The 19,285-nt window shown below is 43.3% G+C and overlaps 1 protein-coding gene across 7 annotated transcripts in view; it reads right to left on the bottom strand.

Annotated features, from left to right (window-relative positions):
- The window catches only part of ELAVL4 (ELAV like RNA binding protein 4), a 122,773-nt gene that overhangs the window by 22,266 nt on the left and 81,222 nt on the right, over positions 1-19,285 (bottom strand). For all 7 annotated transcript variants that reach the window (XM_014575183.3, XM_075935951.1, XM_014575177.3 and 4 more), the window contains exon 3: positions 1,907-2,010. In XM_014575183.3, the coding sequence (XP_014430669.1) occupies positions 1,907-2,010 (104 nt within the window). The remainder of the gene's footprint in view (positions 1-1,906; positions 2,011-19,285) is intronic.

Genomic DNA, 19,285 nt, shown 5'->3' with positions numbered 1-19,285 from the left:
TGTACTTCAAACAGCCTTCTTGTGGTGCATTTTATTTACAATAGATGCAGTTCCAAGCTGTGTTGAAATGATTCAGTAAGTATGCATATCTTATTGTGTTATTGCTTAGATGATATTGTTACAATCAATAATACCTGGAGATTAAAAAAATAAGGCTCTTTCGGATTAGTTCAGGTGATTTTGATACTATTTAAACTGTGTATTTTGAAGAATGTACATATTCTAGTAATCTAGGTAAAATGTGTAAAACACCTATGCATACAGAACAGACTTTGTTGCCTTGATTATTATTAATTTTTAAATGTCTTCAAAATTGCAACACCTTCACTTCTGAAATCAAAGTAATTAATAAGTTATTTATAAGCATAAAAGAAACCAAACCCCAGATAACTATTTCCTTACAATTTTAAAATGTGTTTTAAAAAGCTGATATTAAAAAACCAACATTCTTCCAGAAATGTGTGGTGTACAAGTTTCTACCTAAAACAAACTTTTTACTGCAGAAATTATAACTCCTTAAAAACATATGTGTATAAAATAACTGAATTTAAACTATTTAAGGAATGTTACAAAAGCATAATAAATTAAACAGTGTCATAAAACATTTAAAATGTTGTTCTGCAGTTGACACATTCCCCAGCAGCACTGGAAACTCAAATACAACAACACAATTCTTCCCTAAGAGAGCCAGAAATATTAAAATAAAATACATAATAATAATAATAATAATAATAATAATAATAAATACTCAGATATTTTGTCCCAGCTGACTAAGAGTAGGAAGTAAACTAAATGATTATTAAAATTCTTCTGGGTTTTAAATCTAAGACATTTAGAAAAAAATGAAAGAACGTGTTTTTTAAAACTATGGTATTTATCTTGTCAGGGTCCCTTTAAGGATTACATTTAGAGAGCAACCTACAGCTCAACTTCAGCAGTGGAATAAAAAGTTCTTAGTATAAGTATGAAATTTCAATCTGCAGCAGCTGATAAGAATAGATGATTTTATTACTTTATATAGTCTGATCAATAAATTAAATTAAAACCTTAACTGCATAAATATCTGTTGTAAGGATTTTAGTACATGGTATAAATACACATATGTGTGATGGTCTTGCTCCTGCAAGATGAATTTTGGAAAGAACATTTTATATATAATCACAATGACTGGTTTTTAGTTCTCTTAAGTCTCAACATTTCGCATCTGATTAACTGAGCAGCTCCAGAGGCTGCTTGTCTGAAATCAGTGAGGCAGTCAGAAATTTTACAGTGTAAAAATTTGCTTCGACTACCGAGGAAACCAGGGACAAACTAATGGCATGTTTGCACAACCTACAGGGTGGCTTCTTGATCTCTAGTCCCTTTGGGGAGCGTTTTGGATTTCAGCAAGTGAATCAAACAAAGAACAGTGAAACTGGCAAAATAACTCTTGAAAGAGACAACTGTGTTTTGTTTTGTTTTAAATGGCATCTAACTGGGAAGAAGTGTATCTTGATTAAAGGGGGACCTTTTATGAACTGAATGTTTGATATCACATGCCAAATTAATTGTAATTAGCACAACATGTGCTGTGGTCATTTGTGAATGTTACAACTGCATGTTTCACCTTTGTTCAATGGATTTCTACGGGTAATGTTCTCTAGTGTATGGTTGTTTTATCCTAACTTCAAATCCCATTACAACATTTTAAAATACCTGCTAAGGTTCCCCCCCCACACAACCAATAAACAAAAATAGTAGCAGTTTGAAAGAAAAAAATCCATCTGCCGCACATCCTTTGAAGGAACAGCTAGTTAGCTGTGCCCTTTACATTATCAGATTAAAGTACTGATGAGATTTCAAAAAACTGTCTTAACTATTTACTGCTCTTCCTAAATTTAGCAAAAGGCTCTTCATATTCTCTTACCTTTATGGTTTTGGTCTGGAGTCTGAGTCCATTTAAAGTGTTAATGGCTTTCTCTGCATCCTTTGGATCAATATAGTTAACAAATCCATACCCTAAACTCTGCCCTGTTGAAACATAAGAAACAAAACAAAACAAAAAAGGACTCAGTATCTTTTCAGCACATGATGACTTCCAAATGTGGAATCAAAATTCTCTTCTAGTGTTTCTTTTCACCATCACTTTCACCTAGACTCTCTACATAAGCAGGGTGTCAGTTTTCCACCATTCCATTTTTGGCCTTAATGCACTGTGCAAGCTAACAGAAAAAGTTTAAAATAGCCACTACAGTGTACATACCTAAAAGAAAAAAAGCTAAAAAACGCTCATCAACAAGTTACCTAAAAAACATGTTAATGTGTTGCCATCAATGGAATTACATAAACACAATTCATAGCTTTGTGTTGAGTTTGTAAAAAACTGGAGGATCAGCTGTACAAGCAACATGGTTCCCATTTAAAATGAAATGTTTATAGTCTGCCTGTTTTCGTAATGTCAAATTTCAGAAACCTTGTATTTTTAACATGCCCTTCCAAAACACTTTGCTCAGTTGGTGTATGGTGTAACATATATATAATATGTTATTGACTTGTGAATGGCAGCACAGAAATGAAAAGAAAGGACAGACAATCACATGCCAGGATAAGCTCTTACATTATGTTTTCTTTAATATGTTGGTGATACCGGCAAAGACAATACGGTACCACTGCTGCTGCATCCGGATGGCAGGAGCCCATTTTAGCAGCCAAATCATTTCAACAGCTTCTGTTTTACTGGTAGTGTCTGTGTTTATGTTTGTAGTAGAAGAAGGAGACCTGGTTTAACAACTTGGTTTGTAAAATGGAGATAGTGATGTACTATTATTAATTCTATACATATACGCATATACAGCAAGGACAACTAGAGGGTCTAAAATGGAGTAGAACATCACAAAGCACCACCAAAAAACATTACACCTTTCCCCCACTGATTTTACAATACAGCATTGTTAAAAGCACATAAAAGACAATAGCAACAAAGCAGCAGATTCTACACTTAGGCTTCCATATTCCTTTGTCTTATGGACCATATTTAATTTATTTTGGATATCTGACAAAGGCAATCATTTGCTGTATATTTTTTTAAAATAACAGACACTGGGTGTACAGAAGGAGTAGAGATAATCTGGCTTTAAAAAATATGTCCAGGCAGCAGGCATTTTTTTTGAATCTCACCCTCTGCTGTCACACATTTTTATAACGAATTTGGAAAAGGCTTTGTCCAAACCCTACCTGCACATGGGGTCCAATGTGCAGAGGAATCATCCTGATTTTGCTCAAGAGGGGGAAGAGGAAGAAAGGCTGTGAAAATCCCACACAGGCAGAGATGTAATAGGCTGTGAAAACTATACGGTCTCTGAATGTACTAATGCAAAAGTAGCTACCCATCTCTTTCTCTTAGTGGAAAGCAGAGGTCACAAAGGATCCTGCACATGAAGAGCCAGGCCCTAGTCTGGTGGAGGGTATTCCATCTCTGCTACAATAAACCTTGTTATTTTGGCTTTGTGTAGAGAAAGTAAGTGCATCTGCCCTGATTTTGAAAATAAATGTGTTGCATAATCTATATACACTAGAAGTGTCTCAGTCTTCAACAAAAAATTAGATCAAGGTGCTCAATTTTTAAAGGCTTAAATGCAACACACTTTTATAAACCCACAGAAATGCTTTATTTCATTGCTACAATGACCACATGCAGCGCTGCAGACAGGAAATTGCTATTTTAAATTACATACGTCAAGGGAGCACTTCCATTCACTGCGTTTAGAAGTACAAGCACAAAACACACCCACTCTTCCTGAATGGCTAAATTCATCTCAGCAAATATATTTCCAATCTCAGTTAAGTGGCATCGACCAAAAGTTAAACTGAGCAAAGAACCAGAAGCATAAATAATGTAACACAGTTTTAAGGTCACCCCTCCCCACTCCTACCAAAGGCAGAGCTTTTCAAACTTGGGTCAGGACTCCAAAGTGGGTTGTGACCCCATTTTAATGGGGACCCCAGGGCCAGCATTAGATTTGCTGGGATCCAGGGCTGAAACCCAAAAATCACTGTGACGGGGGGGTCGTCCCTCGCTTAGTACGGCAGCATGCCCCCAAGCACTTCCTGCGGCGCCGCCAGCACGTTCAAGCATGGATCCTCAGCCCTGCGGTAGGTTTGCGGCATATGTGCGCTGGCCGCCAGCACCCCGGCAGACTTTAGGGCCCGGAGGGGGAGGGGGGAAGGAGAGGAAGTTACAAAGGAACGCCGCTCCAGGTGCGACTTTAATAACCCAGAAGGGCAAGGAATTCCCCCTCTGGCCAAGGAAAGGCTCATTGCATTCTCCTCAACAGGGGACGGAGACCAGGAAAGGGGGACAGCCAGGTCTGGCGGTGTGGAGCTACGCCCTCGCCCCTCAAGATGTGGCAGACTGAGAGTCAACTAAAGACTGAAACTACTGGGACCAACCATTTTTGGGGGCCCAGGGTTAGGAAACGTTAAGCCAGCAGGACTGCAGGTAAAAAGGAGGCTGGCTACGACGGCGAACCCACTGCCTACCAATCGTCGTCCTGCTACCCACCCCCAAGCAGGATAGTGCTGCTCAGACTGCTGCCCACTTCTGGGGTCATTCAGTAAAACTTTGTTGTCAGAAGAGCGTTGTGGCGCAATGAAGTTCAAGAACCCTTGACCAAAGGTATTTATACGGACCCCATGGCAGCTGTAGGCAAGCCCTTTCCTAAAACTCATATCATGCCCGTATCACAAAAACTCATATTTGTTAGTCTCTAAGATGCTGCAGGACTGCTCATTGTTTTTAAAGTTACAGACTAAACCAACTATTTTTCTTAGTCTTTAATATGTTTACCCTCAATATACCTGGGAAGTCGGGAAATGCACTTTGGGTCAGAGAAAGTCTTTGTGTTGTGTATTTGTATAGCGCCTAGCACCACTGGGTCCTGTTCCACGAGTGGGGCTTATAAATGCTATCTCAATAAAATTATTATTATTATTATTATCTAGCTCTTGTACTGCACTTTTCATCAGCAGAGCTCAATAAAATGAAGAATAATATTTCACAATGGGGAACTGTGACACACAGAGGATATGTGTACACAGAAGTGTTATTTTGGAATTAGGGATGTTAAATATTGGTTAATTGATAGTTAATTCTTATCGGTTAGTCGACTATTCTATAGTCCCCAGGGGTGGGGCTGGAAGCCAGTGAGCTCTGGAGCCCCCTGCCACTCCATGCTACTGTCTCTGTATCAGGGGCAGCAGCATGGGGTGCCAGGCGGGAGCTGGTCCGCTCGTTTAAAAACCAGCTCCCCTTGCGGACTAGCTGCCTGTTGCCCTGCGCTGCTGCCTCTGGTACAGGGCAGCAGCACAGGGTGGCAGCAGCCCCCGTCGAGGGGAGGGGCTGAGCTCTCTGACCCGGCACGAGCCAGAACTGAACCAGGTTACCTACCTCCTAATACACTTTAAATGCAGAGCTGCAGTGCGTATAGGTTCAGGATCCAGTGCAAACGAGGACTGAGCTGGGCTGCTGGCCAGCCTGCTAAAATGATTACTGGCAGGTGCAGGGAGGGAGGGTGAAATGCGTGTAGTCTATAGCATTAACCTATAAGCTTTTCCTCATCGGTTAATTGACTACGCTATTACATCCCTATTTGGAATAACTGTCATTATTCCAAAATAACACAGTCTGCATCTACACTACAAGCAGTTACTTCGACATAATGTCAAAATAATGTCAAGCTGGAGGACTTCTTACTCAGAATCCTGTAACCTTCATTTTATGCGGAGTAAGGGAAGTCGGAGGAAAAGTTTTCTTCCTTGGATGTCCGGCTGTCTAGACTGCGCCAAAAGCCGAAATAAGCTATTTCGACTTAAGTTACGCAATCAACGTAGTTCAAGTTGCGTAGCTTATTTTTGTTTTAGCCCTGCTGCATAGATGTACCCAGAGAGAATAAGGCCCAGCTTTTCAAAGGTATTAAGAGTGGATCTGTTCGGCACTGTAAGGTCTCAGAGATTTCACTGGCTTAGTTCCATTCTCAAAAAAGACAGGCTTTTAGATCCAGATCCTCACAGGTACTTAGTCACCTAAATCAAACTGAAGTCACAGGAATTTAGGCTCCTAAGTGCCTAAGTCACTTAAGTATCTCATATATAGTAGCTCAATGTCTGAGAGACTGTAACGCTGTAGCGTTACAGTCTTGCCTCTGGGGGGCACTCTTGCCTCCCGCCATGGCGCTTGGCTGAGTTCTGCACCGCTCGGCCAGGCCGCAGAGGGGGAGCAAGCAGTGGCAAGCGGCCGTTTGGGGTCCGCGCTCCCCATGCAGCACCCCTGTGCTGCATGGGGAGCGCGGACTGCAAATGGCCGCTTGCTCCCCCGCCGCGGCCCGGCCAAGCGGCGCACTTACACCGCTTGTTCCCCCGCGGTGGCCTAGCTGAGCGGCGCAGAACTCAGCTGAGTGCCACGGTGGGAGGGGAAGGGGGGGCGTGGTGGTGACATAAATGGCCCCACCTCCTGGCCATGTACGTCACTGGGGTAGGGTAAAAAAAAAATGGACACTCTTGATCGGAGGTGGGAGGGGGGAGGGACTGGCCAGGAGAGGAGCAGGGCTGGCTGGGAGGGGGTGGGGTGAGAAGCAGAGTTGGGGGGGGGGGGGGAAGGCAGCGTAGCTGGCTAGGGGAGAATGGGGGAGGGGGGGGCTGGCAGGATGCAATGCTGGTCGGGGGTGGGGGTCAGAGGCAGCGAGGCTGGCTGTGGGAAATCAGGAGGAGGAACTGGCTGGTGGGGGGCGGGGAGAGGGAATCGGCCAGCGGGGAGCAGGACTCACCCGGGCGCGTGCAGATCCCAGAGTGCTGTCCGCCTCGCTCATGCATCCCCGACGGAGACAGAGGAGAGCGGAGAGAGAGTGAGAGGCAGGAGGAGACGGAGAAGAGAAAGGGAGAGTGAGAGGCAGGAGGGGGAGAAGAGAAAGAAAGAGGCGGAGAGTGAGGCAGAAGGCGGAGGAGAGCTGAGAGAGAGAGGGAGAGGTAGGAGGAGGAGGAGAGAGAGTCGGAGTGAGAGACCGGAGGCTCAGGAGAGAAGACCGACATGGAGGAGAGACCTGAAAATCCAGTCCTATGACGGGCTAATTGGCTAGTTGCAACATAGTTACCTATAGGTATCTAGACAGACCTAAGAATCTGTCCCTGAAGGACAAGGGCTTATGAACAGGCTACAGCTGGGTCAGACCAAAGGTCCATCTAACCCAGAACCCAATCTTCCAATAACCACTAAAACCAAGTGCTTCAGACATAAAGAACAGAACAGACAATCATCATATCATCCATCCCCTGTTGCCCATTCCCAGCTTCTGGCAAACAGAGGCTAAGGAAACTTCAGAGCATGGTTTTGTATCCTTGACCCTCAGGCTAACAGTCAGTCGTGAACCTATCCTCCATGACTTACCTAGATTTTTTTTAAAAAACTCTGTTATTGTCTTGGCCTTCACAGTATCCTCTGGCAAAGAGTTCAAAAGGTTGACTGTGTATTGTGTGTAAAAATACATCCTTTTATTTGAGTTAAACCCACGGCTCATTAATTTCATTTTGTGACCTCTAGTTCTTACGTTATGAAAAAGAGTAAACAACACAACCTTATTCACTTTCTCTACACCAGTCATGATTTTATCAATCTTTTTCATATCCCCCCTTCATTGTCTCTTTCCAAGCTCAAAAGTCCCAGTCTTATTAACTTCTCCTTGTACGGAAGCTGTTCCATACTCCTAATCAGTTTTGTTGCCCTTTCCTGTACTTTTCCAATTCTGATACATCCTTTTACATGAGACACGCTCTACACGTAATATTCAAGATGTGTACCTACCATGGATTTATTTAGAGGCAATATGATATTTTCTGTGGCATTATCTACCCCTTTCCTACTGATTCCTAACATTCCGTTAGTGTTTTAAGGCCTGGCTGACACTGGAAGAATTACTCACATGTGCACTTCAGAGCTGTAGTTGTAGCTGTGCTGGTCCTAGTATATTAGAGACACACGGTGGGTGAGGTAATATCTTTTATTGGACCGACTATGGTTGGTGAGAAAGATAAGCTTTTGAGCCACTCAGAGCTCTTCTTCAGGTCTAGGAAACATACTGCGAGCATCGCAGCTAAATGCCAGGTGGAACAGATTGTTTTACACAAATAGTTAGTAAGGGCTTTTCTAGGTAGAGTGGCCTATTAACACCCCTGCAGGCATTGGACCAAAAGAGGGTGTTAGTTGATTACAGACTGTTGTAATAAGCCATAAATCCAGTGTCTCTGCTGAGTTCCTGGGTTTTTTTTGTCTATCAGAGTTATGAATTTCAGTTCCGAAGCTTGTCTTTGGAAAGTGTTGTGCAGGTTTCCTTTGAGGATCAGACTGAGAGGTCACACATAGAATGATTGCTTGGTAAAAAGTGTTCACCCACTACTGATAGGAAAATAAGTCAGAAACATTCTGAGTGAGTCCATTCAATAGCATAGGGATTATCTAGTTGCCCTTGAAGAATTGTTACTGGGAAATTCAGTGCACTGGATGAGGCACGTTTGTTCCGAGGCACGTTTGTGGTGTCTATGGGGGTCTAGAAAGGTGTGTTGCAAGGGGTGTTGCTGATGACAGCAGTGGAGATAAGTCTGCAGATTTTGCAACTACTTTTTTTCTGGCAGGATCTAGTTCTGCTTTGAGTTGGTGTGTCCTGGACGATGGGTAGCTTGCTTCTAATGATGGTCTTTGAGAGGCTGTGGAGTGGTTTGAAAGCTAAAAACCGGGATTCAGAAAGGATTTCTTTCAGGGCATGGTTGTCATCAAGTATGTGCTGGAGCAGTCTGAAAATATCCCATATAATTTCCACTGTGGGATGGCAGGTGACAACTAAGGGTATGTGGTTGGACCAGCTTGTATTGCTAAGCAACCTGTTTTACCTTGCATTTAGCTGTAACACTGAAGTATCTTTGCCAGAGCTGAAGAAGAGAACTGTGTGGCTCAAAAGCTTGTCTTTTTCACCAACAGAAGTTGGACCAATAAAAGATATGACCTCCCTAACCATGTCGTTCTCAGACACATTGCATAATACCTTGCTAAGGAAGAGAATACAGATAAAAACAACCTAATAAGGAACTTGGGGTGGAGAGTGTCATGAATCAGCTGATACAACAAGAGAAAGAAACTGATTCGGAGACAAAGCTTTTTATGTCCGTCCCCCCCGCCTCCCCGATTCCTTTCTCTGGAATTCCTTAGTTACATCATGAAGGTCACTTTGCACTGGCCACACAAAAAGATATCTACACAGATGCTTCCTCAAAAGCGGAAGGAGGTAACTCACACACACAAAGTTACATCCTCATGTTTGCAGAGTCTGGTTCAAAGAACAAAATTAAGTTGTTCCTCAAAACAAATGATTGATAATAAATGTACAAAGTTATGCATCAACTTTTACTCCTAAGATTCTGAATGTTTTATTATATTCATGTTAATTCCTACATCAGTTGTATTATACTGTATATAATTTCTAGTGCAAAGAAAACTCTAAGTTGGCCAGGCCAGTACAACATTCTCAACACTTATTTTCAAGGAAACCAAAAAATGTAGAATACTACTTTACTATGAAATGAACCCTAAAACTCAATACACAGTGCTCCTGATGCAGTTGTTTCAATTACCAATTTTTTGTTCCTACACTCTGCCATATGATTTAGTAGTCTGTACTTTACATCAGTGATGCTGAAAGAAAAAATCTTCTACCTCAGTCCACAGAAGGCCGGCCAACAGAGGCAAAAGGAAAAAGCCACAGAAAAACATCATTTTGTGAAAACCTGTCAACACCAATAAATCTCATGACAATAAAAATAACCCTAGATTCATGTTATCTGAGAATGGATACTGAAGGAGGGGAAGAAAATTTGTTCTAAACCATAGCCAGGAAATAGGAGCTTTCATTTACTTGATTTTATCTTTTGATTGCATGTTCTGAAAATGAATATAATGTCTTAGGCCCTGATTCGGCAACATGTAGCTACAGTCGGGCAAGCCAATGAGGCCTCCTACAGGCCCAGTAGCCCATTCACACAATACATCAAAGGACCCGGTTAAATTGTGAATCTTGTTTTCTGTAATTTGAAATCCACTAGTTCAGACACTTTGATTAGGTGGGGCTAGCGTGTTGTATTTCTAGATCTCTGTGCTACTACTATTCCTGCTCGTGGTTCTCTCCTCCTCTTGCCCCAGTTTCTAGTGAAGCCATACCCCCCCCCCCCCAAGTAAAACAAATAAGACAACATCCTCTGAGCCAAGCTTGTCCTCTTTAGGTTGGCGTCCTGCACACTGGATCACTTTTTGAAACCCAAATGTGAAGAAATCAGACTCTCTGGCTTTGAGATCCACTGATGTGTGAGCAGCATTAAGCCAAAGCCAAAAATCTAGGCCTTTAAAAAAGGGATGGCCGAGGGGGAAGGAGAGGGGGATTTCATCACACTCATGAAAAGTGCTAGGTTTATCTATATTCACAAGATCTGGTACAATCTGGTACAGATTCCCTACATCAGGTCTTCCCTGTACCTCATCACATCTACAGGTGAGATACTCACTGAAATCTTTGGCTGCTCTCCCAAAATCACCAGGGTCCATCGCTTTGGTGCTATTCTTGCAATGCCACATCTCCCCTTCAGTTACTGGACTAAGACTACTAACCCATTTTACATGAGCCCCCAGACACTAACAACATTCAGTCAACCTGGTCTAGGGATTTAGAGATCTCTACAGATTAAATGCAGTACCTCACACATTGCTCAGTTCCTTTAAATCCAATCCCTGCCCCCCACATCTATACTTAATCCTGTGAAATTTAGTGAAGGATTTGTTGCCAAAATGATATTCAGCTTGCTTCCCTACTACGCCAGCTGAGATCATGCCGATTATAACAGACTCCACTGACCACTATTACATTTTCAAACGCCTTCATGCTTTCTCCCAACTAACTACTCCTTATACCTCAGAGGAACTTCCCATAAAACATCTGCACAGCTACTCGTTAGCCTCCTCCAAACACTCCTATGCAGGATACCTACAAAAAACTTGACCGTGGTTAAGCTTCTGATAGGCTGATAAATCTGTGTCATGCTGACAATATTGTGTCTGTTTCATTTTACTACTCTGTCCATTTTAGGGGTTGGGACCCAACTTTTAGGGGTTGACACCCATCTTCCTGTTTTGAGTTTGCGCAGCATCAAGCACAATGGGGTTATTGTCCATTCTTAAGGCCCTTTGATATTAACAATATGAATAATTAGCAATCTGAACAAGAGCAATGGATCTTTCCATTTTACAAGCTTTCTAAACACAGGTGCACATCAATAATACAGTTCACAGCAATATCTTTTTAACTCATTTCTGGTCTCCCATTGGAAGCAGCAAACTCACTCAGGAAATGCAGAAGCAAGCTTATAAAAAGTCTCTCTCTCCTCCATACCATTTTTGATTAATAGTTTTCACTTACAAATCAGCAAAGGCGGAACATTTTTTGCATTCTCTGCATACTGTTCTGCTTTTTTAAACACATCTTAACAAAAGCCAATAAAGTAAACAAGAAAAATTATCAAATGGTCTTCTCGATCTGGTTAAAAGAAGCTTGCAAAACGCTGCATTCCTTTTTCTTCAAACATTAAGAATAGGCAGGACTAAGGATTAAGCGATAAGCCAGGCTTGCTCAGTCCCGGCTCATGCAGGGTCTGGGACCTAGCCCCACTGCGCCTCTGCAGTTTAAATGTAGTAGAAGCTGGTCAGAATGTTATCAGTTACACGTTTAGTGAATTACCTGCCTCTTACCATCTTTAGCTAGGACATCAGGGAAAAAACATACAAAACAAGCGACCTAATTATATTTAGGGTTTTATCCTGGATCTCCAGTGTTTAAGAAAGCCAACACACTTCTGGAGGATTTTAAACACATTCCCTTTCCCCACCTAAAATCAGTTTACTTTGGGGGATGTTGACAGAAGAGGAAGGCAAAGGAAGAAAATTAGGAATCACAATGGTCTTATTTCATTAGAAAACGTATTTTGGGGAGAAGGTGCAACATTCACTGAAGGTTACATGGATAGTACAGAGATGGAGACATTCAAATTTCACAAAGAGACAGAGGAGCTGCTAAGATCATCATCATTTTAGTTGGGAAAGGAAGTAGGGTTCTACAAAGAGACAAACACACACCTCAGTGTTGAGTCTTGTGAGCAACAGGTCCAGAAAAGTCAGCTCTTACTTAGGTATCAGGTGATGGATGAACATCTCAGCATGCTTTTCACTGGGTACAGGATCTTCCATTAAACCATCTCTCACCAAACCTTTGTATAAGTATCCACTTTTGGTTCATTGAACAGTGGCTTCCATGGGGCCTGGTCTACACTGGAGGGGAAGATTGACCTAAGATATGCAATCCAGCTACATTAATTGCATAGCTGGAGTTGAGGTATCTGAAATACCCGTCCACACTATGGGAGCCCGATGGGTGCACACATTCCTGTCAGCTTCCTTTACTCCTCACGGAATGAGAAGTACAGGATTCTAGCAGGGACTGCCCTCAGTGCTCGATTTAGGGGGTCTACATTAGACATGCTAAATCAAATGCTAGAACTGGGGTGGACAATAATTTTTGGCGGGGGGCCACTCCAAGATTTTGGTAAGTGGTCAAGGGCCACACTTTTCCGTGGAAGAGATGCAGGGTCTAGGTTGGAGTTGGGTGCAGAAGGGCACACGGGGTAAGGGACTGGGGTGCAGGAGACTGTGTGGGGTCTGAGAGGGAGTTTGGATGGAGGAGGGGGTTGTGACCCGGGTATGGGGATTGGGGTGTAGGGTTTGGGAGACAGTGTGGGTGCAGGAGAGGGTTCTGGCCTGGGGGAGGGGTGTAGGAGCGGGTACAGGGTCAGGGAGAGAGTTGTCACCTGGGGCAGGGGGTGCAGAGGGTTTGGATGGTGACCGGGGGGAGGGAGTTGGGGTGCCGGAGGCGCAGGGGTGCCAGAGGCACGCACTGGCTGGGAGGAGTTTACCTAAGTGCCTTCTGGACAGCAGGCTGCAGCATCCTCAAGGCAGGCTGGGCTCCCTGCCTGTTGCAGCCCCAGCCTGCTGGAAAATACAGGCTGTCCCCTCCACATGGCTCTCAACTCTGGGTGGGGGAAGAGGCTTGTGGTGCCTCAGTCTCTCAGGCCATCCTTTCAGCTCCTATTGGCTGGCTGTTTCTTGCCAATGGTAGCTGAGAGATTGGCTGAGGTCAGTTCTTACTGGCTGGTTGTTTCTGGCCAATAGGAGCTCAGGATTGGGCTGGGGAGATTACACGAAGCCTCCCCCTCCCTGCACAGCAGAGAGCCGCAAGGACGGTTTTAAACTGTGGTAGCTGTGTGAGGGTCTCGGCTGGTCTGCAGGCCGGATCCGGTGGCTTGGCAGGCTGGATCCGGCCCTCAGGCCATATTTTGCCCAGCCCTGCACTAGAACATTGACTTCTGGAGGGTCAATCTTCTCGCTGGGGGGAGACATGTCCTGAATGGTTATACCTACTGAAAGAGGAGGAAGAGACTCTTGGATAATCTTAAGAGTCTCCTTCCTGCCACGGTCTACAAAGAGCTGTGCATATTCTTATTAGGAATAATCCTTGGAGATGAGAACACTTTCCTATTCAGTTCACCTGTCCTCGGTATCCTTGCTCTTAACTAGTGCCCATTTGCACCGGAACTTGAGATGTCATCTATCTTTCACAGAAGGGCAGAAGCAGCAACTGTCATTTAAGGAATCGGTACTGAAAGAAGAGTATGGAAAGAATACACAATGCTACCAAGATCAGAAAATTAAGATAAGCCCTTCAAAGCCTAAGGATGTTAAATTTAGATTAATCAACTAATCTAATAGTCTGCTTGAGTCCCCTGCTGGCTCCATGCTCCTGCTGTGCTTCTGCTTTTGAAATGTAGCAAGAATTTCTGCCACATTTCAAAGGCGGAAGCAGCACCAGTTCCCCAATGTGCTCCTGCCCTCCCCCCCACTGAGACATTCCTGGGAGGGAACCTGCTTTTTAGCCGGCTCCCACTAGCATTGGCTCCTGCTCCCCCACTTGCTGCCTCTCTCTGATAGAGGTAGCAAGGGGGGGGGGGAATGATTAGTCGAGTTGACTAGTCGCTCACATCCCTATCAAAGCCATAAGCCAATGTAATCAATGTAAAGGACACTACTTGTAGCTTTATACCGCAGGCTATTTAAAATAGACATGAACTGCTTCAGAGTAAATAGAAATTTGTTTAAGGAAGCTGAAGCTTGTCCAACAACGAAGAAAGCCTGTTTCTACTGCAATCCATCTGTCATATCTGCTACAGATTAGCAAGCACCTTCAGGGTCATTCTCAAACCAAAAGGGAGAAAGGTATGAACTATGAATGATTTGGTCCTTAAAAAAAAAAAAGTCAAAAGATTTGTTTGATAGACATGGAATGGTACCTCCTGAAAGAATACAGGCCACCGGAAATAGTTCAGTACTATTGATGCAATAACTATGCTCCATTTTGAAAACGATTTGTAAGCATTTGTGTATCTCTGATGTCACAAAAGGCAGGCTGGGCCCAAGCAGAGTAAATTCCAATCACACTAATATATGTTAGACCTCGAAATAGTGCTCTGAACACAGGAAACAGATACTGCTAATTAAACTGCAAGGACCATTCCACTATCCAAGAAATGTTGAACTCTCTCCCCAGCAAGCTATAGTATAGATACAATTTGAGAACACTGCTTACGGCTGGTTACAAAATAGATGCCAGTAATGAAAGTTTTAGGCTAAAAAGGGTGGTCTTACAGGTCAGGGATACCTAGGATTCCAAGGTAAAACAAAGATGCTGTCTCCTCCTCCCCACCTCCAAAAGCCACTAATCATCAGGGAATATAATGAATCCGCAAAACTAAATTTCTGAAGAAGCATGTAAACTTTGTGATTTACGATACCACTGATCTAGAGGGTTCAGTAAGGCACCAGTGTTTAAATTACACCCAATGACATAAAATGCTGCTCGGAAAGGATGGTATCCCTCAGAAAATTCTTCCTCGAAGGCATTGAATCCCTGCAATCAGAATGGCAAAGGTTGCACTCTCCCATAGCAAATCTCAGAGAAAGTATATTTCTAGCATTACTGAAACTCTAGTACTGCCGGAGGGAATCTGATAAAAGGTCAGATGTGCAGGAGAAAGAGCAAAGGGTGGGGCAGGTGAGAGGGCAGGGCAACGGCTGGTCCAAAACTACAAAACAAACTCCCATAAAAACTAAGGACTATCACAGACTTCAAGACCTCTGCTTCCAAGTGCAAGGTGCACTCCTTCTCCAATATAATACACAAGTTGTCCCAAATGTCCATACTACGGTACAGATTTTAGTCTAATTGTTTAGTGCTGTGCTAGAAGGTGCTTAGATAATTTGATGATGAGGGATGTACAAAGAATCTGTATAAAACAGATGAAAAAAGGACCCGTTCAAAAACTCAGAAAATATCCTATAATCCTACAGATTGAACCTCTCTCTAGTCCAACGCATTTGGCAACATTTGTGGTCCAGCATGATTTTAGTTAGCCAGATGTCTACTTACGAGTTTCCTGAAATCCCTTAAAGTTTGTTTACAGCCACCAGCCCTGGCGCTAAGTGTTCTGTGATGTTATTTAGCTATAATGTCTTCTAAGAGCTCAATAATCAGTGGAAGTGTTGGTAACGTTGCTAGACAATATTGACCTCCCGTGGTTGGGCAAATTCTCTGGTTCAGCACTGGTCAAGTACCGAGTGTGCCAGACTAGAAAGGTTGAACTTGTCCATGAAACAAATGTTTAAGACTCACCAGGTCAAAGCCACCTCATATTTTTGACAAAATGTTTTAATGTACAATAATAGCTTTTAGTGACTTGAATTGTGGAGACGTTGGCTACCAGCAGCTCTGTGCTTCTGTAACTCGGGCCATAACTCTATAATGCACACTGCTTTCCATCCTGAAACATCCCCAAACTCCTATGAAACTAAACAAACCAAGATACCAAACGGGCATGACATTCAAAAAACCAAACCAAACCAACCAACCAACCAAAAAACCCTCCAAAAAACCTGCTGATCAGTTTTGGAAATCTCACCCCATATGTATAGGGAGCACACAAATGAAACAGTGTGCCAGAAATGGTGGGATCATGAGGAGGGGCGCAAAGAGGGGCAACCAGGGGGCAGGAGCTGAGGGAGGGAGGAGGGAAGAGCCAACGTGGAAGAGGAGGCAGTGTTGGGGAGCAAGGCTACAATTTAGATGCTGACGGCCTCCTCACTTTTAGGGACTTACTGTCACTCCTGCACTGAAACATAATGTCAAAGATAACACACACATTGACTTTGACACAGTGCAAACATACAAAAAAGAGTAAATGGAGACTGGAGCATCCAAATGGAATAACAAGGGAAAATTACTCCAGTTGGATTCTGACCACCAAATATGACATCCCCTACTTTTGCTGAAAGCACCCCCTGGTCTTTCAATGATCTCAAGCATTTGGAATTTCTATTTTACATTTCATCTGAAATAAAACTTTATTCTTACCTATCTGCTACACAGACCTGTAAGAACCGAAGTGACTGTGTGTGATTACTGCACCATTAAGATATGGAAGATTCTGAATTCAGAGCTCAAAGAAAAGACACCTGGGTTAGCAGAAGTTGCAGCCAAGTTGGGCAGAGACTGAATCTGTCTCATTCTAGAGTACTTATATGGCTCTCACTATCGGGGTATCTTAGTGCCACACATTCTTTAGTGAATTAATCCATACATGCACCTTTGTGAAGCAGAGAAGTACTATTATCCTCATTTCACGGATGGGGAACTGAAACAAACAAATTCAGGGACTTGCCCCGAATCAGTCAGGAAATCAGGGAACTGAACTAGAGATATAAAACCCTGACTGATTAGTGAACTGGTTACACTCTGGCTGTGTTTACACTGGGCCACTTACTCCGGAAAGGCAGCTGCTTTTCCGGAATAACTTGCCAGCTGTCTACACTGGCCGCTTGCTTTTCCGGAAAAGCAATGACGATCTACTGTAAAATTGTCAGTGTTTTTCTGGAAAAACTATGCTGCTCCCATTTGGGCAAAAGTCCTTTTCCGGAAAAACTGTTCCGGAAAAGGGCCAGTGTAGATAGCACAGTAGTTTTTTCTGCAAAAAAGCCCCGATCGCGAAAATGATGATCGGGGCTTTTTTTCCGGAAAAGCGCGTCTAGATTGGCCACGGACGCGTTTCTGGGAAAAGTGCTTTTCCGGAAAAGCATCCTGCCAATATAGACGCGCTTTTTCCGGAAATACTTATACCGGAAAACTGTTCCGTTTTAAGCATTTCCGGAAAAGGGTGCCAGTGTAGACGTAGCCATTAAGTTTAACCAGTTAACTGATTAAATGAGAGCAGGCAGGGGAGGCCGCTCTAGACTGACTGGGCTGGAGTGGTCCCCCCAGCTGCCACAGCTGGACAAAAGCTGTCCCCTGTCACGGGCAGGAGATGCTGCTGGTCCCCAGCCCACGTGGGTCCAGCAGAGCCGGCAGAGCTGCTCCACTGCTGGAAGCTGCTGCCGCATGGGGCTGTTGCTCCTGGCTCCACTCAGTGGCCTGGAAGGGCTGGAGCAGCCTTCCACCTGCTATGGGCAGCTACTCCCTGGGTACCAGGGAACTGTTTATCCTGAACCCATATCTTCCAAATGTCAGACCAACTCGAACCATTGAGCCAACCCTACTCTGCTTGTGAATGTAGTTAACTCAGTCAAACTATTTTGGTTTTCAGTTTTCCACTGAGAAGTTAACATTTTCAGTGGGGAAAATCCTATTTTTGATAAGTTACAACGGGGTCAAAAATCTGTAAATCGGTAATCTGATTCTGATTTACATTATTGACCCCTTACATCCCCCGTCTGGCAGGTAAAAGGACTTTAAAAGTGGGGGTATGTCTAGACTGCATCCCTCTGTCGGCAAAGGGATGCAGATTAGGCAGGTCGACATTGCAAATGAAGCAGGGATTTAAATATCCCACGCTTAATTTGCATAAAAATGGCTGCCGTTTTTGCCGACTCAGCACTTTGTTGGCAAAAAGCAGCAGTCTAGAGGGGGATCTGTTGAGAAAGAAAGCCTTTTTTGACAGATCCCTTTTGCCTCTTGCAAGGAGGTTTACATGATCTGCCAAAAAAGGCTTTCTTTCATGACAGACCCCTGTGCTTCATTAGCAATTTCAGTCACCTTCATTAGCCTCCCTAGTTCAAATTAGGGGGCTAGTGTAGATATACCCATAGGAGCTACAAAAGGACTAACCATATGAGAGAATTTGGAGTCCACTTCTTGAGCAAATATGGATTCTCAGCCCTCTCCCAACTTTGAATGTAGTTCTCTCACCCTTCTTTCTTTTTTCCTTATTTTTTTCCTATCTTCCTGTAAGAAGCATGGAGTCCTTGGATTGGAGGATTTTGTGCTCTGGAAAGAACATTTATTCAAGAACAGAACTGTGCTATCGCTGTCCACAAAAATTCACTGACCATGCAATTGGGACAGAAATCCCCATGAGTTATGACTTCTGTCCAGAGCAGTGAATACAACACAGAAGAAGCAGAAATAAAAGAAGATTCAGCAAGGAAAGATGAAAATTAATATACTGGGGAAAATTCTCTCTTACATGCACAGACACAAACACAGAAAAAATGGAAAAGCATGATGCTAAAAGAGAATAACAATAGGAGCAAAGCCCAAATTGAATTACACATGAGATTGCAACATGCATTAGCTCCACCTCAACGGAGGCTGCATAAATAAACGCATCTCGTCCTAGAGCAAACTGGTGACTGTCCTCTCCCTGTAACTCTCTCTCCATTCTCCACCTCAGCCCAACTAGCCTTAGATTAGAGCTATTATTTTGGGATATGAGAAAACTACTGACAAAGTGGAGGCAGATTTCAGTGATGGAACCTGACAACAATGGATCTGACCAGGAGATTTTAGAATGACTTATGAAGCAAGACCAAAAGAGCTAAATATGGAAGTATTAAAATACTCTGTAGATATGCTAAGTGATGACTAAAATGAGGCATAGCAGCGACAAATATTTGAAGTGTGTAAAACAAGGAGGGGATAATTGAGTGAGATATCTGTAGGTGTAACCATAGGAAACAGGATGAAATTAAGAAAGGAGAAAAAAAAATAGGCTGAATTTCAAGAGGAAAAAATTCCTGACAGCAATAACTATTAGGCTATGGAACAATTCCCCATGGAAAACGGTGCTA

This window comes from Pelodiscus sinensis, chromosome 9, assembly GCF_049634645.1.
Source record: "Pelodiscus sinensis isolate JC-2024 chromosome 9, ASM4963464v1, whole genome shotgun sequence".
NCBI lineage: Eukaryota > Metazoa > Chordata > Testudines > Trionychidae > Pelodiscus > Pelodiscus sinensis.
The sequence above is the reverse complement of the archived record's forward strand: the minus strand, read 5'-3'. Positions and strand labels throughout refer to the sequence as shown.